At 37.9% G+C, this 20,803-nt stretch overlaps 1 protein-coding gene across 3 annotated transcripts in view; it reads left to right on the forward strand.

Annotated features, from left to right (window-relative positions):
* Window positions 1-20,803, forward strand: part of RNF115 (ring finger protein 115) — a 60,512-nt gene that overhangs the window by 28,307 nt on the left and 11,402 nt on the right. For all 3 annotated transcript variants that reach the window (XM_004285795.4, XM_049699705.1, XM_049699696.1), the window contains one exon: window positions 3,859-4,070. In XM_004285795.4, coding sequence (XP_004285843.1) covers window positions 3,859-4,070 — 212 coding nt within the window. The remainder of the gene's footprint in view (window positions 1-3,858; window positions 4,071-20,803) is intronic.

Raw genomic sequence — 20,803 nt, forward strand, 5'->3', positions numbered from 1 at the left:
ATTTCTGATTTTTAAAATTTACTTAGGATTATGTCATAAATCTTTTTTCTTATCTCTTCATAGTTATAAGAATTATATATTTTATGACTTCATATTATTTCATGCCTGTGCTATATTAAACTGTTATCCTGTGTTAAAACTTGTCTGGTTGTATGTGATGGTTGATAATTGATCATACCTCTTCCCTCCATCTGAGCATCCAGAACATACTGAGAAATAAAACATAGACGCCAGGCAGATGGAAATAAAGATTTAGTTTTTATTCAGCCAAATGGAGAGCACAGTTGATCTGTGGCCAAATGAACATCCTAAGTCTGCACAGGATGACCCACTTGAGAATTAGAGGCTGCTGAGCAGGCACAAATACTCAGAACCACTTCTTTTGCATTTATGCAGCCTCCTTATAAATGAACTCCATCCATTGGAGAAATGCGAATTAGCAGAACTTTTGCTAATTAGCAAAAACTTTTGCCACTCACCAATCAGATGCATCACTCCTCTGGTAGGGAAGAGTAATGAGGAATGAATGAAGAGGTCAGAGGTGAACATGAAAGCTCTGATTCCTCCCTCCTCCCCTTTGGGTTTAGTAATTTAAGTCTATAGTTAGCAGGGGATTGGGACTATACCTCTGGTAGTTAGGGGAGGAGATCAGTAGGCTTTGAGGGCAGTTTTACTTCCACCTTCATGAAGGCTCTCTCCATTACCAGTTCATGCTCTTTTGTGTGTGCTCCTGGGACCTGTGGAGAAAGCTCTGAAATAATCAAGAACAACATAAAGTTAAATTAAATTGAACTACAATAAATAAAAGTGTTGATATTCTACTGTTTTTGACCTACAAAGATGGTAATTTTAAATGATTAAACCTAGTGAAAAGAAGTTAAAGATTTCAAACCTTTAACTTTCCTTTACCAAGTAAATCATCCTTTACCTGTTTGCTGTTCTTCCCAGTCTCAGCCAGAGGGCTTGTACTCAAATGCCAGGTAGAGTTTGGGTTCTTTGAGCAGCTGCAGCCTGGATGGGATCTTAAAGGTTGAATTAACTCAACCAAATCTTTCATCTGTCTCACTTTTTAGTATGAAGGGTTAAAATAGCTCATTTCACAGTGCTGCCTACTTCACATCCAGTCCATTTGGAAATATCAAGTAAAACTCCTGAGCTCTTCAACAGTTGTTCAAAGAATAACTATGTTTATATCATTCGTGACTAAGTTCACACCAGTAATACTGTTGCCAAGCAAAGACCATAACATAAACTCAATGGTAGCTGAAGGAAGAAGAGTGAAACAGAAAACAGTCTTGGTGTCAGCCTTGCCAGTTTTTTGTTCAGTGACTGCCAGTTGACCAGAGTCCATAGCCTCTAAATTTAAACTCATTTGGGAAAAGGTGCCTTTCAAGAGATTGTTTATGGCAGAGTGTTTACATTTTGGGGGGTGGGTGGGCATTGGACATCGTATTTTTTTCTTTGTGAATGACATTTGAATACTCTATTTTTATAAAATTTAGGAATTTGCCATAGTCACCCATAGCCTTTTATAAAAAAATTTATTTATTTAATTTATTTTTGGCTGCGTTGGGTCTTCGTTGCTGTGCGTGGGCTTTCTCTAGTGGCTGCGAGCGGAGGCTACTCTTGGTGGCAGTGCGCGGGCTTCTCATTGCTGTGGCTTCTCTTGTTGCGGAGCATGGGCTCTAGGTGTGTGCGGGCTTCAGTAGTTGTGGCACGTGGGCTCAGTAGTTGTGGCTCGCGGGCTCTAGTGCGTAGGCTCAGTAGTTGTGGCACAAGGGCGTAGTTGCTTTGCAGCCTGAGGGGTCTTCCTGGACCAGGTCTTGAACCCGGGTCCCCTGCATTGGCAGGCGGATTCTCAACCTCCATGCCACCAGGGAAACCCCTCACCCATAGTCTTGAGATTTGTTCTGAGAGTCCTTTCTTTCCCAGCCAGCATATTATAAACCTCTTAATTTCCTTTTATTTTTGAGCCTTATATTCCAGGCATCCATGAGCTGATTTGAGGATGAGCACTGTTTTTATTTTTCTTTCAATATCCACTGCTCCTGGTAGTCATTCTAGTGCTTCTTATTCTTTTTAAAAAACTATTCTAATTTTCCTTAATTTATTGAACAAATAAATTTATTTTCTAGAGACCCAATGTAGCCAAAAATAAAATGAATAAATAAATAAATTTATTTAAAAAAAAAACTTGTATCCAGGCTATGTAGAGACCTTTTAAAATGGAATAATGAGAAAACAACCCAGTTTCAGAAAATGGCAAAAGATTTGAACAATCTACTTCACCAAAGAAGATATATAGATGGCAAAAAAAAAAATGCTCAACATCATTAGTCATTAGGGAATTGCAAATTAAAACCACAATGAGGGGATTCTTTGGTGGTCCAGTGGTTAGGACTCTGCTTCCACTGCAGAGGGCATGGGTTCAGTCCCTGGTTGGGGAACTAATATCCCACATGCCGCGTGGCATGGCCAAAAAAATAAAAACCACCAAAATGAAATACCACTATACCACTTACAGCATGGTTAAAATTTAAGACTGACAATATTAACTTTTGGTGAGGCTATGGAGCAACTGAAATTGAATGTAAAAATGGTACAACCACTTTAGAAAACAGGCTAGCTGTTTTTTTAAAAAGATAAAAATACATCAGCCATATGATTCAGCCATTCCACTCCTCTAAGATATGTACATAATTGTTCATAGCAACTATTTGTAATAATAAAAAATTAGAAACAACCCAAATGCCTGTCAACAGGTGGATGGATAAACAGATAAATAAAATTTAAATTATTTCAGACGTAATTTGTTTTTTTTCCATTTACTCTTTGTTTAGTGATTCCTTGGCCAAACCCAACAAACACTCCCCCCTTTTAGTAAAAAGTGTGTACAATAGAATGGTCTTATCAGGCATTCTTACACTGCTTTGTCACAGCTTTGCCACAGCTTTCTGATGAACCTTCTATAAGTTAAGTATTTTATAGACACGTGTCTTCACTTTGTGGTGATGCTGCCTTTTTTTTTTTTTTACAAGTGTATAAATACATCCATTTTGTTTAATCTTTATTCTACGGTGGAAATGTGGATGTCATTGTTACAAAACACAAGGTTGTAATGTTGATCTAGATGGTTGACTATGCTTAGGACAGAAGTTCATGATCACCTTTGGCTCAAGTTTTTATTTTTAGTATGGGAAACTGGTCAGAGGCATGTGGATCTGAGCTCAGTGTTAAGGTCCAGACATTGGCTTGTTTCTTTTTTTGTTTTTAAATTAATTAATTTATTTTTGGCAGCGTTGGGTCTTCATTGCTGCGTTGCGGGCTTTATCTAGTTGCGGTGAGCGGCAGCTACTCTTTGTTGCAGTGCGCGGGCTTCTCATTGCAGTGGCTTCTCTTGTTGCGCAGCACGGGCTCTAGGCACACGGGCTTCAGTAGTTGCAGCACGCAGGCTCAGTAGTTGTGGCTCGCGGGCTCTAGAGTGCAGGCTCAGTAGTTGTGGCTCCTGGGCTTAGTTGCTCCGTGGCATGTGGGATCTTCCCAGAGCAGGGCTCGAACCCGTGTACCCTGCGTTTGCAGGCGGATTCTTAACCACTGCGCCACCAGGGAAGTCCTGGCTTGTTTCTATATGAAGGAAATAGTTTCTTGGTATATAAATTTTTCCCCCTGTGCATATACTTGAAAGACTTCTCTTTTCTCCTCCATGAAATTGGAGAATCATACATTTCTTTAATTCGGAACTGCTGAATTTTGAAGTGTGAAGTTAATCCTCTCTTTTTTCAGTATTTCTTCTTCCTGTTTCCTCTTTGTCCTTTTCTTAAAACCAGTAACATGTGCTTTATTTCTGGTTTTTACTAGTTCTGGGACCATTTGGACCCCACGATGTTTTTCCAAGATTTTAGACCCTTTCTAAGTAGCAGTCTACTGGACCAAGATAATAGAGCCAATGAGAGAGGTCACCAAACTCACACTGACTTCTGGGGACCAAGTCGGCCGCCACGGCTGTCAGTGACTCAAAGATACAGATCTCGAGGAAGTACTCGTCCTGATAGATCCCCTGCTTTTGAAAGGTGAGTGCAAAGTTGTTATTTAAGTTCTTTTAAAGGGTAGTTTCAATGAAGGACATATTGACATAATCTAATCTTTATAAGGTTTTCATACTTACTACCTTTGTGGACAAGATGGGGATATATATACAGAATGAAAATGAAGCTAAATTGAGGGTCTATACTCAACTAGTATAATTTACTGATGATAAACTGACGGATGATAAAACTAATGATATAGGTCTCTGGTTAATATTTTTATTAATAGTTCAGATTAATATATCAGTGATATGTTTGTCAAAACTTCAGAAGATACTGAAAGGGATAGCAGATATATTGGATGACATTAGGATTCAAAAAGACCTCAATAGATTAGGGCAATGGACTTAATATGAAATTTAATAATGATATAGTCTTCTGCAAAACATTCATGCAACAAATATTTATTGAGTGTCTTTTATGCTGGGACACTTGTACTGGATACTGGGGATATAATGGTAAGCAAAACAGATGGTGGTACTTGATCTCATGGATCCCTTTTAGTAGGAATAATAAACACTAATTTTTCTAAGTGTTTGCTGTATGCATAGGATTGTGCTTCATGCTTTTTCTCTTACCTCATTTAATCCATATAAAATGGTAGGTATTGTTGCTATTCTCATTTTATATAAGAATGAACTAAGACTCAGAGAAGTAAGGTAACTTGGATCAATGGTGAATCTAGGGCTTGAACCCAGGGATATATGCATCTTGTGCTGCACTGAGATAGCAGCTGCTAGCCACATGCAGTTATATCAATTTAAATTAATTAAAAGTTCAAAAGACTCAAAATTCCTCAGTCACACTCACCACTTTTCAAGTGCTCAGTAGCCACAGATATCGAGTAGACATCATATTTCACAGCACAGGTTATAAACATTTCCATCATCTCAGAAAGTCCTATTGGACACTGCTGTTCTAGAGTCTACACTCCCCTCCCCTCCACACACCTAGATTTTACTATTAATATTTTACTATACTTACGTTATCACATATCTATCCATTGATTTGTCCATTAGTTCGTCTTATGTTTTGTAAATTTCAAAGTTAGTTGCAGACAGTCTTTCTTAGAACAATTATAGGCTATGGGAAGTCTGATTTAATGGGATTGTCTAGGACAAAAGCCAATGATATCTTAGACTTTTAATAACTTATGGTGCTCAGAGGTAAATCCATCATTTCCTGTGCCAGTTAAACTGTATCTGTATTACTTTCCCTTTACTACCTGGCTTGGACCCTGTTGTTGAACTCCTCAACTACAGTTCATCTAAACTTTTACATCCTGTGCTTTTTCTCGCACTCGCTAAACTGCCAGTCAGTGCTGTGGTCCACTTTTCCATGCTCCTTTACTTGGCGATGGATAAGTACTGCTGGAGGAAAATCATATAAATGTGCCCACTGGTGCCCCTGCAGCTGGTAAAGGGCATTTAATCTCCATTAAACTGTCAGTGCTTTTAATTTGCATTTCCCTCTGCAAATATTTTGAACGATCACTACATTTCAGTCTCTGAATTTCCTATCTAGTAGATGATTCTCAGCAGCTTATTTGTATTCTTCATTATAAAAATTAGGACTTTAGGCATGAACTCCCCAAATCCCTGTGCCCAATTTCTTTGACATCAGTATTTATTTTTCCTTCCAGTCTCCTGAGATGAGGTATCCTTTCTTTTTTTCAAAGCAACTCCATCAGCCCATGTACCTATTTCTTTTGGGATTTTGTTTCATTCATTTTCTTCTCCCTGTTCTCTTTTCCCCCTTTACTGCTCCCTGCCCCGTCCCCTTATACCCGTCCCTCCTCCTTTAGCTCTGTGGTTTTCAATTTTGGCTATACATTAGTGTCACTGAGGATATTTTTTAGAATACAGATACCTGGGCCATACCCCCAGGGATTCTGATTTAATTATTCTGGGTGAGGTCCAAGCATTTGTAATTTTTAAAAGCTCCTTCGGTTATTCTGATTGTAGCCAGCATTGAGAACCACTGCTTTAGTTACTGCCTAATCTTATTTCCTTCCCCTTTGAATAAGATTTCTTAAGGGGAGCCTATGTTTATTTTATGTACTTTCTCATCTCTTATTATGCTTCTGCTCCTATAGTCTGGCCCTTTTTTCACTAAAATCCCTGGTGACCTTCTATTCTGGTTACATACCCAGTGGATACTTTAAAATTTTTATCACATGGGTCCAATTCACTGAATTCAACATTTTTGGTCTTTTTCTTCCCTCTAGAAATTCTCTACTTCTGTGACTTCCATGATAGTATATTTTCTTGACTTACCTATTTTCTGACTTCTCCTTCTTGTAGATAGTATTTCTGTATATTTGTTTTCCTAAGGTGTTTCCTTCATTTTGGTTTTCTTCTTACCCTTCAACAAGGTTTCTTAACTTTGGGACTGTTGACATTTTGGCTGGATAATTTTGTTCTGTAGGGCTCTCCTGTATGTTGTAGGATGTTTAGCAGCATCCCTGGCCTTTACCTACTACATGCAGTAACCAACCCCCCCTCTCCCAAAGTTATGACAACCAAAAATGTCTCCAGATATTGCCAGATGTTCCCCTGGGGGAGCAGAATTGTCTCTGGTTGAGAATACTGCTCTGTAAGCGTCTTCTGGCCATTATTAGGTTCTCTCACAGTTCTAATAATTACCTGTATACAAACACTCCCAAATCTATATTTCTTTTTGACTTTTCTCCCTAATTTAAGATTTGAATGTATAACCTCTTGTTAGACATTTCTATTTGGATGTTCCATAGGTACTACAAACTCATAAAAATGGAAACCAAACTCTTTTCTTCCAGACCTGATCCTTTTTCTTTATTTCTGATTTTGATTGGAAGTACCACCACCTAGGCATTAATCTAGAATCTTTTCTTTGTCTCATCCAGCTCATATACACATCCAATCAAACATTAAGTCTTTCTGATTTTTTTTCCTATTTCTCAACTCCCATTTTGTCCAGCCATTTTCCCCCTAGTTCATATCTACATCTTTCCTGTTTGCCTGCACTATTGCATTAGCCTCCTTCAAAGCTTTATCATTCTTAAATTTACTCCCATATTACCCTTGCAGGATTATGTGCCTCAGTGTTCAGATCTGTATCACTTCCTGCCTTAAAATCCGTTGTCATGGGGTCTATAACTTCATATACAAGGCCCTCTTTATAGAGGTTTTGAACTCTCCCGACTTCTGTAGCCTTGTTTCTGGTCACTTCTTGCTTTTTTTTTTATTCTACCAATATGAAACTTGTAGTTTTCTACATATGCCATACTGTTTCATGCTTCTATATGTTTTCTTAATCTGTTTTCTCTGGCAGAAGTACCTCTACTGCTTTTTTAACCCAATTAATCAGTCCTTCACTGAATTTAGGAAGCCTCCCATGACCCCCAGGACTGTATCAAATGCTCTTCTTTTGTGCTTCCCCAAAGCACCTTATGCATTCTTCTATTCATACTTCTAACTACACAAATTGAAGTTATTTTAATACTAGGTAGCATTCATGAAGAATACATACTGTGCCAGGCTTGACATTCATTAGCCCATTTAATGTTCCCAGTAACCCTATGAGGTAGGTATTATTGAGGAAAATTGAGATTCTGCCTTAGTAGAGCCTCTGTTAGTTACCTATTATTGCATAACAAGTTACTCTAAAACTTGGTGACTTAAAACAGTAATAATCATGTATTCTCTCTCACCGTTTCTTTGGGTCAGTAGTTTGGATAGGGTATGGGGAAATAGTTTGTCTTTGCTGTATGATGTCTGGGACCACAGCTAGAAGACTTAAAGCTGAAGACTTGACTGGAATTTGCAGGCTTATTTGCTTACATGTCTGGTGGTTAATGCTTGCTCGTGGCTGGGGGTCTAGTTCGTGCTGCCAGCTGGAAAACCCACACATGACCTTCCTTAGTTTGAAGAGTCAAGACAAGTTTTTTGTTTTTTGGGGTTTTTGCAAGATGTCCATTAATTTGGATTTGTCTGGTTGTTCATTCAGATTAAATATCTGAGCAAGAATACAAAATAAATGATATATCCTTCTCGGTGTATCACAACAGAGGGTGCACATGATGTCAGCTTGACCCATCATGGGTGATGTTAAGTTTGACCATTTGGTTAAGGCAGTGCCTGCCAAATTTTTCTTATAAAGGTGCCCTTTCTCTTTTGTAATTAATATATAATCTGAGGTGATACTTGGAGATTGAGTAAATATCTGGTTCTCTAATAGCTTTTTACATAATGATATTAGACTCCATTGATGATTCTTGCCTGAATTATTACTATAATGGCTATACAATAATGATTTTCTGTTTCTTTGATTCTTTCTACAGCTATTAGACAATCTGTTGTTAAAAAAAAAAAAAGTTTTTCTCTCTCCCTGCCCTACCTTATCTGTCTACTTATTTTAGCCCAGACTCATGCATTTTGTTTTAATCATTATTCATTTTGATGATCAAATAATCTCAGTTTGGCCAGAGAAATTGGATCTAAGCATTTTAGGTAGCAGCCCTTGTTCACAGCCCTTAAATTAATAAGAGAGTTGGGACATCTAAGTAAAGTGATCATCCCGTGTTTCTCTGATTATTAGCTGATAATTTCTTGCCAGTTGGACAAATGGAGCTTCTGCTGTGTTTCCTTTAATGGAAATAAAATCTTTCAAGAAGATTTTTTTTTTAGTTGTCAAATAAGAACAGGGAGATTTACCCGAATTTGTCAGTTCTACCGTTTGAATGCTTAAAAACAATATGAATGCGGTTAGGCAGCCATATGTCCTGTCTGCAATCTACTAGAGACGTAGGTGACTAGCATTTACCAAATGCCTAGGATTTTTTAGGCACTAGGCTGTATACACTCTTCTCACAGAGCCGTTGAGCTGGGCCATGTACAGTTAAAGAAGACAGGGGTCAAATTTTAAAACGTTTTGCTCAAAAATTCCTTGCCAGACTAATAAAATATCAATGTGAAGGTATTAGCTTGAATCAGTTCTCCTTGGTTGCTTTGCCTTTTTATACCATGGGAAATTGTGGTCTGTTCTGCTACTACATTGTCTCTTTAACTGATAGTAAGAGTGGGAGAAAGACATGAGCTTCCTTTTCTCACATGTCCTTTACTGATAATCATATTACCTTAGTAACATGCAAGCAACAAATAACCTGATTTAATGATGGCTCAAACAAGCTTTTTTTTTCCTTACACATAACAAGTCTGTAGGTAGGTCACAGCAAATTAGTTCAGTGTGTCAACCGTGTTAGGGTTGGATCTCTGTGATTCTCTTGGTCTTTCCCTCATGCTTACTGCCTTAGGACTTCAGGCAGGAAGAAAGGGGAAAGGGATAGCACCAGTTTATTTGTCCCATATTTTGAAGGAAAGGAAAATCTTTTTCACTGCTCCACTTCCACCTCTTCACTTCCTGCCTGGAAAATTCTGTTCCCTGGGCACTTTGTCACATGCTCCCCACACTCAGCTGTAAAGAAAGCTAGGAGAGCATGGATTTAGCTTTTCTGTCCTTTGTAGTAGGAGGTGGCAAGGGAGAAGGCTGTTGAGAATGGATTGGGGTCAGCCTGTCAGTGTCTGCTAATTAGCTATTTTATTAGCTACTTCAGCTAATAGAATAAGTGGCATGTTATTTCATTATTTTATATTAAACGATGTTATAGCAATCTTCTGAAGATTTTAATCCTATTGCTTGTAAAATATATTAACCATGGGCACCCCTCCCTGACCCCTTTTTTGTGGATGTCATGAACTCAGTGATTTTGGCTCTAAATCAGTGTTTTCTGCGTTTTAGTCATTTAAGTACTGTATTGATGAATTTTTTCCTCTCTGTCATCATCATTTTTATTATTTAATGTTTTCTTTAAATGGACCTACGTTTTTTTTTTTTACCTGTGTTACCAAACTCAGGTTCAGCTGCTTGCCTTTCAAAAGCCAGTACTTGAGAGACCAGTGTTGGTAGGAAGGGAAAGGTTGCTTTATTTAGGAGGCTGGCAACCTGGGGAGAAGGCAGACTTGTGTTCAAAGGTCAACTCCCCTGCTTCTGATCAGAGCTTTGAAAGGGGAGTTTCAGGGGTGTATAGGTGGAGGGAGGGGCCTATGTGCAGAACAGCACAGTCAGCTCCAACAGTCATCTTGAAGTTGGTCATGTGGTGATCTGATCAGCATCATGATTGTTTTAAGCACAGTTAATCTTCAGTTCCAGGGTTGGTTTATTCCCATTTCCTTGAGGCCAGTTCTCAGAATTGTTAAGATGGAGCAGCTTATGTCATGGCTACAGTCTGGTCATCATGTAGTTAACTTCTTCCACCTGGTATGGGTTTCAGTATCTGCAAAACAGCTCAAAAGCTATGGCTCAGAATATTATCTGTAGCCCTTGAAGAGGAACTAAAGGTCCTTGACTTTGTTTAACGACTAAACTATTGTTTGGTTTTGTTTGACTGCTTTCCTTTGCTTCTGTATTTTCCCATTTCTCTGATTAATTTTATTCTAAAGTTTTTCTAGAGACAAGAGACAGGCAGAGGACATGGTGGGGTCTGTCCCAGGAAGGCCCCATAGGGTCCTTCTGTTACACTTATTTAGATGTGCTGTGAAAAGAAACTTCACAGTATTATCTGTGTAAACATTATTGACTGTATAGTCATTAGCTGTTTGTTTGGTTTTTTTTTTCCACTTAAGTAGAGACTACTCCCTGCTGTAGGATCAGAAAATGCCAGATATTACATTTTCATTCTAAGTACACACTTAGGAAGAAAATAGCCAACCATTAGAGATGTGTAAAAATGGATTTTGCTGTGTTTATATGGAAAATAAAAAATCCAATTTACGTACCCGTTTATACCTGTTGTAGTTTTTTCTCACTGTTCCACGGGGGTAGGGACAATATCTAATTAGATATCTTTATTATCTAATTTTCTTCACATAGCAGGATATTTTGTCGAACTTTCCATGTCGTTACTTATAGACCTGCCAGATCTGTCGCATTTAGACACATGAATAGAATTCCATCTTATGAATGTATGGTAATTAATTTAGACAATTCCCTAATGATGAACATTGGAGAGCTTTTAGATTTTCTTTTTTCATCATTATAAACTATAGTGCATTGAACACTCCTCCTTATTTATATATTTTTGTATGTCTATGAGAATCTATCTTTCCGTATTTTTAATTCTTTTTTTCTCTGTACTTTGGGTATTTTCTATTGACCCACCTTCAGTATCATTAGTCTTATCTTCTGCTGTTTTTGATCTACTGTTAAACCTATCAAAGGAATTCCTTATTTCAGATATGATGATTTTCATTTCTAAAATTTCAATTTGATTGCTGTATGGATTCAGATTCTTTGGTGATATTCTCCATCTTTATTTGAACATACTAGTCATAGTTAATTTAAAGCCCTTTTTTGGTAACTTCAGTATCTGGATCACCTCTGTGTCTATTTTTTTTTAACATCTTTATTGGAGTATAATTGCTTTACAATAGTGTGTTAGTTTCTGCTTTATAACAAAGTGAATCAGCTATACATATACATATATCCCCATATCTCCTCCCTTTTGCGTCTCCCTCCCACCCTCCCTACCCCACCCCTCTAGGTGGTCACAAAGCACCCAGCTGATCTCCCTGTGCTATGCGGCTGCTTCCCACTAGCTATCTATTTTACATTTGGTAGTGTGTATATGTCCATGCCACTCTCTTCATCCCAGCTTACCCTTCCCACTCCCCGTGTCCTCAAGTCCATTCTCTACGTCTGCATCTTTATTCCTGTCCTGCCCCTAGGTTCTTCAGAACCTTTTTTTTTTTTTTTTTTTTTAGATTCCATATATATGTGTTAGCATACTGTATTTGTTTTTCTGTTTCTTACTCACTTCACTCTGTATGACAGACTCTAGGTCCATCCATCTCACTACAAATAACTCAGTTTTGTTTCATTTTATGGCTGAGTAATATTCCATTGTATATATGTGCCACATCTTCTTTATCCATTCATCTGTCGATAGACACTTAGGTTGCTTCCATGTCCTGGCTATTGTAAATAGAGCTGCAATGAACATTGTGGTACATGACTCTTTTTGAATTATGGTTTTCTCAGGGTATATGCCCAGTAGTGGGATTGCTGGGTCATATGGTAGTTCTATTTTTTTAAGGAACCTCCATACTGTTCTCCATAGTGGCTGTATCAATTTGCATTCCCACTAACAGTGCAAGAGGGTTCCCTTTTCTCCAGATCCTCTCCAGCATTTATTGTTTGTAGATTTTTTGGTGATGGCCATTCTGACTGGTGTGAGGTGATACTTCATTGTAGTTTTGATTTGCAATGAAGAGTAGCCACCGCTCGCCACTCGCTGCAACTAGAGAAAGCCCGCGCACAGCAACGAAGACCCAATGCAGCCATAAATAAATAAATAAATAAATTAATTCAGTATATATTAAAACCAAGTTGGAAATACTTTGTGTAGAATGGAGTTGAGTTTAGGCTCAGTTAATTATAGACAGATGTTCCCCAAGTGAACGTCCAGGCAGGATGTTTAAAAATTATGCATGCTGGAGGACAGTTCCTTTTTGGTCCTGGCTTTCCTCCCATTTCTTTGCAGGGTGACTAGCACTGCTCTTTCCTTGCTACTAAATATGAATGGTACTACCCTATTTACTGTAACTAGCAAAACCATCTCCTTGGATTCCTAAGTTGCTGTGTAGGGACAATATTAAGAACCACAGATGTAAATTAGATGTTCTTAGATGGATCTAGGTGGTCAATCAGTATGTTATCTTCATCTGTCTCTCTCTTTGTTGGCATCATTATTAGATAGCTCTCCTGTGTAAAATGAAAGGTAGCTGATGGTAGTTCCAAGTTTATAAGAACATTAGAGCATTCATCCCAGAGGATATGTGCGTCTATCAACTCCCAGGGAGGATCTCTGGCTTGGCTTGTGTTTTGTGCCCACACGTCTGGTGGTGAGTGTATTATTCTTGTGTATTTTTTGAGTTAAGGATCTGTCCCCTCTCATTTATTGAATAATCCACCTGATTCGAAATGTTACCTTTGTTATATAGAGAGTTTCATATTCATCTCTATCTGGATTCTCTGTTATGGTCTGATCTTTATTTGTGTACTCCTGTGCCTATGTCTTACTGATTTACTTTCTATAATTTTATAGTATGATTTGATAGTTAGTAGTGAAAGTCCACTTCGTTATTGTTCCTTTGCAAAAATTTTTGGATGCTTCTCTTACATTTACTCTTTCAAATGAATTTTAAATGCAATTTGTCAATCTCTGACCTCTCTCCCATCCCATTGGGATTTTGATTGGAAGTTCATATTAATTTGGGGGCAGTTGGTACTTTTTATAATATTGAAACTTCTCATCTAGGCCCATGGCTCATATCTCAATTTGTTTGGTTCTTTTTTTATGTTATTCAGTAAAGTTTTATGGTTTCACTTAATTTTAAACTGATTATTAGATAGATTGTTACCCAGCCCCGTGCTACTTAATTGAATTCTCTTATTAGCTCTAATAGTTTTTCATTTTGTTCTCTAAGGTTTCTAGATTAGCAGGTGTATCAATTGATTGATACAAATATTGCTTGTATTTTTCCCCTATGTTTATGCCTCATTATTTTTTCTTATCTGTTGCATTAACTATATTATCAAAACAAAGTTCTCTAAGTGTAGCCATCTTTATCTTCTTCCTGACTTAAATGAGAGTGAATTAGTGTTTCTTTATTAAGCATATTCACTTTTGGTTCCTAATATGGTTCCTATCACATTAAGAAAGGTTTATTTTATTCCTAATTTATTATGAGCTTTTAATTGAGGATGACTAGTGATTTTATCAAATGACCTTTGCAGTCCTATGAAAATGACCCTTATAGTTTTTCTTCTTTAAACAATTAATGCATTATATTAACTAATTGATTTTATCACGTTGAACCAACAGTTTGAACTCAACAGGCTTCGAATAAAAACTACTTTGTCAAGGAGTGTTAATCTTTTAATACACTATTGGAGTTGATTTCTTCCTAATCTTTTTTAGGATTTTTGCATTGATTCATAAGGGAGCTGGTAATTTTCTTGTGTTATCTTTATCAAGTTTGGGTATCAGGGTTGTATTAGTTTGATAAAATGAACTGGGAAATCTTGCTTTGTTCTTAGGCTTGGGAATAGTTTAAATAAGGAGTTATCTATTCCTTAAAGGTTTGGTAAAAGTTACTTGTAATTTCATCTGGACCTAGAATCTTTTGGGGGACCAGATCTGTTACAACCTTTTCAGTTACTTCTAGGGTTAATGGTCTAGGGTGGAATTTCATTTGTTTTTGTATTCCCAGCTTCTAGGTAGTGTCTGTTTTATAGTGGACATTGTATATACTTGTGTTGAATGAATGATTAATTGTAATTATGTTGCTAAGAGGTATGTATGGAACATATGAATTAGTAGTTATAATAGCTAAGAGTTTGTGCCAGGTACTAGTCTAAGTGCTTTTCAGGTATTTATTTAATCTTCACTATAACTCTCTGGAGAAGTTACTGTGAATATCTCCGTTCTACAGTAGAAACTGAGGCACAGAGAGGTTAGGTAAATTGCCTAAGGGTATGAAGCCAGTTAAATATTGGAGCCAGGATATGGCAAAAATGATGATATTTGTATTTGGTGGGATTATGAATGTTTCAAAATAATTGAAAAATTTTAACAGTATCTTATAGTCTTCCCAATTAAAAAAAAAAAAGAATTAAGCATTTTCCTAACTTTCTCAGAAATTTTTCTTCCAAGAGACACATACTAGTGTGTCAGTAAGTAGAACTTGGGAAGTTTTAAATTCAGTTTATTTTCTCTTTTCTTTCACGTAAGTGTAAATGGAACACAACACATCTTTGGGGCATATTACTACTCTGCCTGATTAGCAGGTCTACTCAGATTGTTCTGCATGATTGTTATTACTTTGCAGTAGTTGTCATTATAATGTCACCCAGTGTTTTGAAAACACTTTACAATTTTGTATTTTATAGGGTTTTTTTATTGATTAAATCCTGGCTTGGCTTCTTCCTGATAACAGTTTGTCCTGTTGATTTGAGAAGTAGTATAACTTTTTATCCTGCTCGTCGGGTTCTCAGCTGTGGTTTCCATGGGCTACATCTCAGCCTTCTGATCATTCCACCCATTTTACTGTAGACAGAGTACTTTGTCATTTAAGAAATCAGATGTCAGAGATTAGCCTTTGTTATTATTGTTAATTATTGTTATTAATTGTTATTAGTTATTATTATTAATTATTGTTATTATTAATGTGCTCCTCACACAAATTTAAGGAGCTCTCCTGAAATGAGATGTATTTTCTTTGGCTTTTTCATTGACATGAGTGAAGCCTTTTTTGCTCATATAAAGAAGGGTAAGTCTTCAATTGTTCATCCATTCTGCAAATATTTATTGAGTGTGCCCAAAGTCCTCTAATCTGCAGCTTTCAAATGATAGTTTATCTGGGTGTAATCAGGTCATCTTATCTAACCTTAAATAATTATCTGACCTGTGCCAGAAGAGTAATTTATTAATTTACAACTCGGGGAATTCTACTTCAGTGACTGGAAAACTCATTGCTGCTTATTAGCTTAATAATGTCTTTGAATTTCCTAGATATCAAGAAATCAAAAGCAATCAGATGGTTGCTTGGTGTGTATAGAGTCAGCAAAGGAAATTGCATAGTCTTTTGGAGAAATTTCATTTGGATTGTGATAAGCCTAAGGAATTATTCATATTTCATCTTTTTTAAAAAAATTAATTTTATCTTTGATTGCATTGGGTCTTCATTGCTGTGCGCAGGCTTTCTTTAGTTGTGGCGAGCAGGGGCTACTCTTCGTTGTGGTACGCAGGCTTCTCATTGTGGTGGCTTGTCTTGTTGCAGAGCATGGGCTCTAGGTGCGCGGGCTTCAATAGTTGTGGCACGTGGGCTCAATGGTTGTGGCTCATGGGCTCTAGAGCTCAAGCTCAGTAGTTGTGGCACATGGGCTTAGTTACTCCACGGCATGTGGGATCTTCCTGGACCAGGGCTTGAACTCGTGTCCCCTGCATTGGCAGGTGGATTCTTAACCACTGCACCACCAGGGAAGTCCTCATATTTCATCTCAATGATTTTTGTTTTAGGATGGAAAAGTATTTATGTTTTTCATTTGTTCCTTTGCTTTGTATTAGATCAACACTAATACATTCATATTTTCCTGGCTTCATAGAGATTACCATCCTTTAGTTTGCACTTATTACATTAAAACCTATCTTTTGTTTCAGTATGGTACTCTTTTTTTTGTTTGTTTGTTTCTGGCGGTATGCGGGCCTCTCACTGTTGTGGCCTCTCTCGTTGTGGAGCACAGGCTCCGGACACGCAGGCTCAGCGGCCATGTCTCATGGGCCTAGCCACTCCGCGGCATGTGGGATCCTCCTGGACCGGGGCACGAACCTGTGTCCCCTGCATCGCCAGGCAGACTCTCAACTACTGCGCCACCAGGGAAGCCCATCAGTGTGGTACTCTTAACATTTAAGGTTTCCTTCCTTAAGAATATGTTTTCCTGAAGTTAACCCTAGGTTCTGGGACTTAACATTTTCTGACCACTGATCACAACTCAGATTTTGAGAAATGACTTCTTTTCGGTTGTTAACTTTTTTGGTTGCTATTTAAAAGTAATAGGTTTGTTTTGTTTTTTGGCATGGATTAAAAAAACATTACCCAGAAATAGCCACAGTTATTATACCTTGATACATAATTATGTAGACCTTTTCCCATATATATATGAGATATCTACATCTATATAATTGAAATGGAATCATACTATACCTATTTTATAATCTCCTTTTTTTATCTTAATAGATTATATATGTCTTTCAATGTCCATCTGATTGGACCCCATCTTGGGGTCTCTTAAGTCATTCAGTAAACATTTGTGTATTACTATGCCAGGTGCTATTCAGGATGTTGGGCATACAGTAGTGAACAAAACAGTAAAAAATGATTGCCCTTGTGGAATTTACGGAGTAATGGGGGATGACAGACAAGCAAAATAAATTAAATCGATAGAACGTTAAGCAGTAGTAAATGCTTTGGGGAAAAAAAGGCAGGGAAGGGAGTTAGGGAGTGTGGGAGAAGTGATGTTTCAAAAAGTATAGTCAGCAAAGGCCTTGTTGAGAAGGTTTTTGAATAGACATAAAGGAAGTGAGGGAATGAGCCAAGAATGTGCCAACAGGAGAGTCTAGTGTGGAGCAGAGTAAGAGAGGGGAATAGTAGGAGATGAGGTCACAGAGCAGTTGTTGGGGCTGGGGCTGGGAAGCTGAGTATGAGATCATGTAGAGACTGGTAGCCTGTTATACAGGCTTTTATTCTGAGTGCAGTGGAAATCCAGTAGGAAGTTTAGGGCGGAAGAATGACATGGTCTAACTTATGTCTTAAAATGATCATTCTAACTGCTATGTTGATAATAGAATGGCCAGGGCTATGTGTGTGTACAAGAGGCACAGGGGCAAAGACAGAAGCAGAGAAACTATTTAAGAGGCTGTTGCATTAATCTAAGTTAGAGATACTAGCAGCTTGGATGAGGGTTAGTGCAAAAAAATGGTTGGATTCTAGATAAAGTTTGATAATGGGCATGATAGGATTTGCTGGCAGATTGGATATGAGGTATAACAGAAAGAAGAGTTAAGGATGACAAAAAGGTTTTTGGTCTGAACAACTCGAAAAGTGGAGCCACCATCAGCTGAAATGTGGGATACTAGGGGGAACAGGTTTGGGGGAGAAGATCTAAGAGTTCAGTTTTGGACATAACAGGGTTGAGGTGCTTACTACACATTCAAGTGGTGATGTTGAGTAGGCAGAGGTCTTGGCTAGAGATAAAATCTGGAAGTTGTTGCCTCTTTATGATACTTAAAATTATAAACCTGGATGAAATTGCCAAAAGAGTCAAGATAGAAAATAGAAGAGCTCAGAGAATTGAGCTCTGGGCCCTCATTGATTAGAAGTTTGGAAGATAGGAGGAATAAGTAGAGGAGTCTGAGAAGGGAGCTAGGAGGAAAACCCAGAGAGATTACAGCTTTGGAGACTACGTGAATACTCTTATCTGGTCTTAGCATACCCCTCCAGACCCTGTGGATTGATTTTTCTCTTCTGTGGGTTGCTAAAATTAGATACATACACCTCTTCCCCTACCCCTTTTAGCTACCTAGTACTTTAACAAGAAAAAGTTTTTGTTTAAAAAAAAATTCAGTGTAAATACTGTATGTATCAAGTGAAGATAATCTCCTAACAACAGCTCATACACTTACTGGGGTCACCCTGAGCGGTCTCTCTCTGTCACTGCTGAGGTGAAACCAACATCTCATTTCCAGAGGGTAAGCAGCCGATAAAGGGGAAATCAGCAGCTGATCCATTGAGATGTCCCTGGCAATGCCAAGTATTTGTATAGGGTCAGCTTTAGAGCTTCAAGGAACTAGGCTCTCTCTCAAACTTGATTATTACCATTTACTTATTGGTTAGTTCAAGCATGTGATAAACTGTTCGTCTAATTAGTCATCCCTCAGTATCCATCGGGAGCATTGGTTTCAGGACCCCCCACCCCCACCCCCGCGGATACCAAAATCTGAGGATTCTTACCCCTGATATAAAATGGTGTAGTGTTTGCAAACAACCTATGTACATCCTCCTGTATACTTTAAATCATCTTTAGAATACTTGTAACACTTAATACAATGCTATGTAAATAGTTATAAATACAATGTAAATGCTATATAAATAGTTGATGGTGCACGGCAAATTTAAGTTCTGCTTTTTGGAACTTTCTGGAGTTTTTTCCCCCCCAATATTTTCAGTCTTTGGTTGGTTAAGTTCGTAGATGCAGAACCCGTGGATACAGAGGGCTGATGTACAGCATACCCCATTTTATTGCACTTCACTTTATCGCACCTAGCAGATAGTGCGTTTTTTACAAATTGAAGGTTTGTGACAACCCTGCATCTAGAAAGTCTGTCGGTGCCATTTTTCCAACTGCATTTGCTCACTTCATGTCTCTGTGTCACATTTTCATAATTCTTGTAATATTTTAAACTTTTTCATTATTGTATTTGTTATGGTGAGCTGTGATCAGTGATCTTTGATGTTACTACTACAACTTGCTGAAGGTTCAGATGATGGTTAGCATTTTTAGCAATAAAGTATTTTTAAATTAAGGTTATGTACAATGTTTTAGACATAATGCTATTGCACACTTAGTAGACTACAGTATAGTGTAAACATAACTTTTATATGCACTGGGAAACCAAAAAATTTGTTTATTGCAGTGGTCTGGAACCAAACCTGTGATATCTCTGAGGTATATCTGTACTAGCAAGCAGGGAGGGTATATTAGTTACTTACTGCTGTGTAAACAGGTTATCCCAGAATTTAGCAGCTTATAACAACAGACATTTATCATCTCACAGTTTCTGAGGGTCAGGAATTTTGGAGCAGCTTAGCTAGGTGTTTTTGGTAACAGTTTTCATGAGGTTATAATCAAAATGTCTGCTGTGGCTGCAGTCATCTGAACCCTGAACTGGGGCTGGAAGATCCACTTCCAAGATGGGTCAACTAACATTGCTGTTGGCAGGACGCCTCAGTTCCTCACTGCGTGGACTTCTCCATAGGACTTCTTTGGTGTCTTCATGACTTGGCAGCTGGCTTCTCCTAGAGTAAGTGATCCAAGAGAGAGAAAGGAAGAAGGAAAAAACCGTAAAGCCTTTTTATATCCTGATCTTGGAAGCCAAACACTGTCCTTCCAGCCACACTTTATCTGTAAGAAGTGAGTCACTAAGTCCAGTCCACATTCAAGGGGAGGAGAATTAAGCTCTGCGTCTTAAAGGGGAGGAGTATTAAAGAATTTGTGGACATATTTGAAAACTACCACAGTTTAACCTTTGGCCAGAAATTACTTATATTTCTCCCATGTGCAAAATACATTCACCTCCTCCCAAGACCCACCAAAAGTCTTGTCCCTGTACAGCATCAACTTGAAATCCAGGTGGTTGTCATTTACTTAAGTCCAAGTGTGGATGAGGCTCTTTGCTTGTAGTTCCTCAGACATAATTCCTTTTGATGTGGAGATCTATAAACCAAAGAGGCAAGTTTTCTGCCCCTCATATATACCCAACATATAGTGATGGGACAGGCGTATAATAAACAGGTATAGAGTTTTCTGTTTAAAAAGGGAGAAGATGAAAGGCACAAAGAAGTCACTGATGCGTAGCTATTTTAATGTTTGTCTGGATAAGTGTTGGACGTTCCTTGATTAGGACTTAGTTCTACTTCTACCCAGGAATGCTTCTCTGTAGCTCTTGTTTCCTCCTTCCTGGCTCTTGATTCCACCCTATGAGTCATTCTTTTCCATAAAAAGTAGTCCAGATTTGCAACTTCATAGTTTTCTTAGCCTGCTTCTTGCCAGTAGAATTTTGAGGGCCCAAAGGGTCTCTTTTCATTTTGTACTGCCTCTGTACCTTTCAGTTTAAGCTGGCAGTGTTTCTTTTTACTATTATTGAGATTCATGCCATTAACAAAACTTATGTCCACAAATCTTTTTTATATAATCTCTTTTTTACCTTGGGCTTCTGCTGGGATTGCTGAAGGACAATACTTGTAGTGGGATAGAATTATATCCCCCCCACCCCCAAAGAAATGTTCAAGTCCTAACTTCCAGTACCTGTGAATGTGACCTTATTTGGAAATAAAATCTTT

The sequence above is a fragment of the Orcinus orca genome, chromosome 1, assembly GCF_937001465.1.
Source record: "Orcinus orca chromosome 1, mOrcOrc1.1, whole genome shotgun sequence".
In the NCBI taxonomy this organism is placed as follows: Eukaryota; Metazoa; Chordata; class Mammalia; order Artiodactyla; family Delphinidae; genus Orcinus; species Orcinus orca.